Source organism: Neoarius graeffei, chromosome 8 (assembly GCF_027579695.1).
Source record: "Neoarius graeffei isolate fNeoGra1 chromosome 8, fNeoGra1.pri, whole genome shotgun sequence".
Taxonomy (NCBI): domain Eukaryota; kingdom Metazoa; phylum Chordata; class Actinopteri; order Siluriformes; family Ariidae; genus Neoarius; species Neoarius graeffei.
The window spans coordinates 32416958-32422957 of NC_083576.1; the positions used below are offsets into that span (position 1 = coordinate 32416958).

The window sequence follows — 6000 nt, forward strand, 5'->3', positions numbered from 1 at the left end:
ACGTGTGAACGCTCCGCAAAATTTACACCGGTGTAAGATATATCGCAACAAAATACATCGGTGCAGCATCGATGCAAATATGTGCCGTGTGAACACCCTATATGACTGGTGGTACACGTACAGGGACAAAGCACAAAAAAATCAACTCGATGGGTTTACCATTTTTTCTTAGGTATGGTGCTCCACTGGAGCTTCACTATCAGGGTCGTTGACAGCTTTGGCTGGGCCCGTGACAAAATAATCTGAGTGGGCCCCCCCCAAAAATAATTTGAGTGCCCCCCCACACACATCGCCACACAGCAACCACCCACACCCAACCCCTCTTTTCACAGTCTCCATTCACTCCAACCCTTAAATAACAGGTATTCCAAGCCCATTATAACAGTCAATCATTTTATTTCAACATTTCAACATATTTACAGTTTGAACATTTCCTTAGTCTGCAACTATTCAGGTGCAAAATGCAATGAGCCGGACTTTTGCTGTGGCAAAGTCGTCAATAAGGTCATTGAAGTCCAGCTTCTTTGCAAGTTCGCGCTCTATAGAGAGCATAGCCAGCCCATTGAGCCTCTCCTGTGACATGTTTGAGCGCAGGTAGTTGATAAACCAAAATGATTGTTTACGGGATGGAACTGGGCCTCAATGAGAACGGAGTTATGGCTTTCCCAAAATCTGAACATAGAAGCATCACCACTAGTGATGTGTACAATGAGTTTTTCAGTGTATTTTTTTGTCTTGTTTTTCATAAACGTCCTTTCCGTACTCGATTTAGAATGTTACAAAAAAAATTGACACCCTCCCAACCACATAACATTAGCCTATCTGACCTGGGGGCTGACACATTTATTACGGATAAACCAAAAGGATTACAACGTTCCCTGGATATAGAACTGGACCAAGAAGATTTCAAAATCTTAACGTGTAAGCAACAACAATAAAACAGAGGTTGTTTTATTCATTTAGGGCTTATTAGGCTACTTTCATTAATTGCGCTTTTCATACAGGCGCAATTTTTCACTTGAGCAAGGGAATTGTTTGAACAGTATCCAGTCTAAGCGAAAGTTTAACGTTTTGCAACAGACTAACCTCAAAACACCCCATTTATAGCCCATTCGTTACATTAAACTCTATCTAGCTGGCAATTTCACATGCCGTCGTATCTACATGGGATGATTTCCAACAAAATAAGGTTTAATTAACAAGAGGCAGCGTTCCACGGGCTTTCAGCTAACCGGAGTCCAGCTCAGCGCAGCTCAGCAAGCGTGCCTAAAACATTTGGATATGATTGCGGGCCAATGTGCTATTCTTTGCTTCATTGAGATATATGCAACACAGTGTTATTAAACCGATATGTTTATGAAATAATTCAATGCCCTGTGCATTTCAGTGTTCCCTGCTATCCCCTATTTTATAATTATGAATGGCGCGTCGCGCGTGCTGGGGTTACATTACGGGGCTGGAAAAAAGTTATCTGTGTCTTACCTGGCTCAGCTGCCCCACTGCATCATCTGAATCTTTTCTAAAATATCTATGCAGTGAGCCCCTGAGGCTCTTGGCTTCTTCATCTCTTTTTCTCTTTTCTTTGCTCCTGACTTGTGCATGTTGGCAAACGGGCTCGCACGCTTATTGCCGAAGCGTTATGATGGAATAGTGCCGTGTTATTTGGCGCCTTAATCAAAGAGCAAACCATTTCTGCATTAGGGGTGGTAGGTGGGTTCTTGAATCTATTTTCGAAGACAATAAAGGCAAAAGAACCAGAAATCATTCATTGAATGCAAATATAGCACATTTTTCTCCCCCAAATCAACACATTTTGAAATGAAACAGAATGATTAATGGCATCTTCATGAGGGACCAGTTCTGGGCCCGGGACAAAATACCCGGTTGTCCCCCCCTGTCGACGGCCCTGTTCACTATTATTGTCTGTGTGTGTGTGTGTGTGTGTGTGTGTGTCTGTTTGTCAGAGGGAGAGAGAGAGAGAGAGAAAAGTGTGTGTGAAAGAGTGTGTGCTCATAGATGTTGCGTGTACGTGAGTGCGTACTTGTGAGAGTGTGTGTGTGTGTGTGTGTGTGTGTGTGTGTGCATAAATACGCATATGACTGTGTGTGTATGAGTGTACACAAAATTGTATATATCATCAGACTCACGATATCCAATATTTTGTAAAGTTTCAGATCAATCCATCAATGAATTGAACATTTTTTCCCCCATTTCCTGCTTGGCCAGATGGTGGCGCTGTGCTAGGCATCTGAATTACACGTGAATATCATGACGATCATAATACACAATATTTTGTAAAGTGTCAGATCAATCAGTTAAGGCATTGCCATTTCAACATATTACAAGATATCAAAAATCCCTTCGCAATTTAATATCAGCAACATCTTGGCATCACGTATAACAAATTTCACATGAATCTCATGAACCGTCTAGGAGGAGCATGTTAAAATTCATCATGTGTCAAAACATATTCAAAACCCTATTCTTTCCTTGGCCAGTTGGTGGCGCTATACCAGACAGGCCCATAACAGCTAAAGCATATCAAAATCATATTACAAGATATCAAGTTCAACATTCAGCAATATCTTGGCATATTATAGGTTATAATATTTCAACATATTACAACATATCAAAAATCCCTTAACAATTCAACTTCAGCAATATCTTGGCATCATGTTTGCCAAGTTTGACATGAATTTGATGAACCGTCTAGGAGTACATTAAAAATGACCATGTGTAATTTCACTCCAAATGGCCTTATGACATCATCATTCCAAAGTTCTACCCATTCATTTCAATGGGAAATGGAAAAGGAGCGCTATGAAGTCCCTGGGCCATGCCCGGGGCCAAAAGTCTGTGGCTGAGTAGCGGTGACAATGACTGATGTGTGGATCAAATTTCATGAGTTTTCGTGCATGGGAAATGCCTCAAATAAGGCCAAACATGACAGAAAAATAAGAAGAAGAAGCAGAAGAAGAAGCGGAATCCTTCGAAAAACAATAGGGTCTTCGCACCGAACAGTGCTCAGGCCCTAACAAGACATAAAAATAACACACACACACGTGTGTTTTCAGCCAACATGATTTAACCCTCAAGCAAAAGAAAAAAAAAAACAGGGAAAAGCAAAAGAGCACAGCAAAAACAGTTTAAAAAGCATTTATTTTCTTATTCTTTTATTTTTACTTCTGCATTTATTTTCCTATCCTTTTGTTTATTTTCTTATTCTTTTACAAATGTATTATTTTATGGCACTCCTGTGACTCCATACAGATTGGCTGTTTAAAGTAAAGGTTAAATAAATCGATTAAAAAGACCACACATTAACCACAAGGAAATACAGAATTAAAATGTGAATTTTAGTTTACATCTTATCCTATAGTGCAAAACAGCTGATAAATGTCATCATTTCAGTTGTATTAAAGATATAGGAAGGTACCCTGCTAATGTTTAACATGAACATAGCTATATACTGCTAGTTACTATCAGATAAATACCGCAATTACCACTTTTTATTTTGTTTGAACGCTTTCCAGTCGTAATAACAGGAATTTTCACATCCTCCCTAATTCAGATCTTGTGGTATTATACAAATTGATGTGCTGTTAATGCAACTAATCTGTCCAATGTACTGTACTCTTTACTGTCTGCTGAAATTCGCCATGTAATACCTACACACACTTTTTCCGGTTTTTTTTTTTTCTTTTGCTTGAGGGTCAAATCGTGTTGGCTGAAAACAATACATTTTGATCATCTTCTCGCGAGAAGTTGGAATGACCAGGAAAAATACGTATAATGAGATCAGTTTCTGGGTGAAAGGTACATCTTTAATCGACTCACCATCTCCAAAATCGGCTTCTGTTCTGTATCAGTCCCAGCCATGCTTGCACCACTGAAGATGTCGCTTAGAGATGACGTTTCACCTGCGACGCAACCACATGGCGTTCTTTGTTTTCCAACGTCTGAGCCACTGATCTCGACGTAAAATATCTGGATAGCTCATTGGCTTGTCAGAATGAACCCATCTTGCCACCATATTACCACACACATCGGATCGGCACGGCCATATCTCTGCCTCGGAAGCTACTTATTAATGAATTATCACAGTTTTATTTCCAACACGTCTTACCTGTTTTTCCATTTTGTTTGGATTCCTGTAATCTCCTCAGTTTTTAAATGTTTTGAGTAGGAAGCTACACAAAACTGGACGTTATTCATCGAATTGCTGAGAAAAAAATAACACAAACTGGACGTTATTTATACACGCGTGTGTATGTGTGCATGGTTGGTTTTTGTGGGGTATACAGTACATTTGTGGAGTATTCAATACATTTTATCAATATGGATACATTAAGGAAAATTACTGCAGATTTTATTATTATTATTTGGGTGGCACGGTGGTGTAGTGGTTAGCACTGTCGCCTCACAGCAAGAAGGCACTTGGTTCAAGCCCAGTGGCCGATGGGGGCCTTTCTGCGTGGAGTTCACATGTTCTCCCCATGTTTGCGAGGGTTTCCTCTGGGTGCTCTGGTTTCCTGCACAGTTCAAAGACGTGGTTAGGTTAACATGAGGCAGCCTTGGGCTGAAGTGCCCTTGAGCAAGGCACCTAACCTCCAACTGCTCTCCAATAGCTGCCCACTGCTCTGAGTGTGTGTGTTCAGTGCTTCAGATAGGTTAAATGCAGAGGATAAATTTCACTGTGCTTGAGTGTGCATGTGACAAAAAAAGACTTCATTTGAAGATCTTCATCATTAAAGATTCAACCAAATAGAAAATACATAGACAATACATGCATAACAGAGAAGAAAACAAAGTGTACATTACAACATGACAGAACAATTCTGGTTTCCACAGAGATGGAGACAGCATGTGGGTCAGGGTCCACAAAAGTAACGTAATTTCCTGTTGCCCGGAGGCATGCGAACCCTCATATACTGTTCCAGATAAGCAATTAAATAAAATAAACAAATACATTCTATTGCACAGAAGGAAAAAATGAAATGAAACTAATCATGCAAATAATGGATGAAACAGAGTGTTACATGTAGATATTACAAATTAACTATTTTGAAACAGATTGATACCAATCCGTAGTTATATTTCCAAATTATGTATAATCAATCAATCAATCAATCAATCAATAATCTAATAATAATAAAATGAAGTCTTAAATTAATTACAATTTACTGCATAATAACAAATTATTCTATAATACTCCATTTATTAGAAAATATTTCCATACAAATTAATATTTCCAAAACATTAAAAAAATTATGTAAATTTCAAGAAAATCTCAATAACATCAGGCAATATTTATTTATAACTATATCAAACAAAAATAAAATCAATACAACAGTTCAATAGTATAAAAAAGCCAATGTATATTAAAGAAAATGAGATGTGAGATATTAGTGTGAGCACTGAGGAATAATCTATAAGTTATTGAACTATATCAGGATCGATTCATGTGTAATGTGAATTATGTGACCAATAAATACTGTAAAGGCATGACTATGAGAATGAAGTGAAAATGGCAAAGAATATGAGAAAATAATTCTGTTTCAACAACTGTCCTAAACAGAAAGGAAGAAATACAAAAGAGAAAGTTACACTGTATAAGAGAAAAACTGAAATAATCTTCAAAAAAATAATTATTGTAGTAAAAGAGCCGTTCAAAAAATGATCAGAGACTGAACTGGCAAAGGAAAAAAAAACAATAACAGTGAAGGGGAGCGCTATAAAGATATATAAGGAATGTGGGTAAAGTTGAGAAAATAGGAGGTAGTGAAAGAAAGAAAGAAAGAAAGAAAGAAAGAAAGAAAGAAAGAAAGAGTCAGGAAATACTTTTCTTGGGGCAAATTTGATCAGATACGATGCTTTAACACATAAGCCAAATACACGTGATGTGTGTGGTAATATGGCGGCCAGATGGCTTCACTCATCTCTATAGTGCGTATTGGTAAATGAGCTCTCCAGATGTTTTATGAAGAGATCAGTGGCTTG

General features: G+C 38.2%; 1 protein-coding gene across 2 annotated transcripts in view; it reads right to left on the reverse strand.

The window, feature by feature from the left end:
• The window catches only part of polr1d (RNA polymerase I and III subunit D), a 75510-nt gene extending 71614 nt beyond the window's left edge, over positions 1-3896 (reverse strand). For both annotated transcript variants that reach the window (XM_060927585.1, XM_060927584.1), the window contains exon 1: positions 3838-3896. In XM_060927585.1, coding sequence (XP_060783568.1) covers positions 3838-3879 — 42 coding nt within the window. In that variant the 5' untranslated portion in view covers positions 3880-3896. The remainder of the gene's footprint in view (positions 1-3837) is intronic.
• Between the last annotated feature and the right edge of the window lie 2104 nt (positions 3897-6000).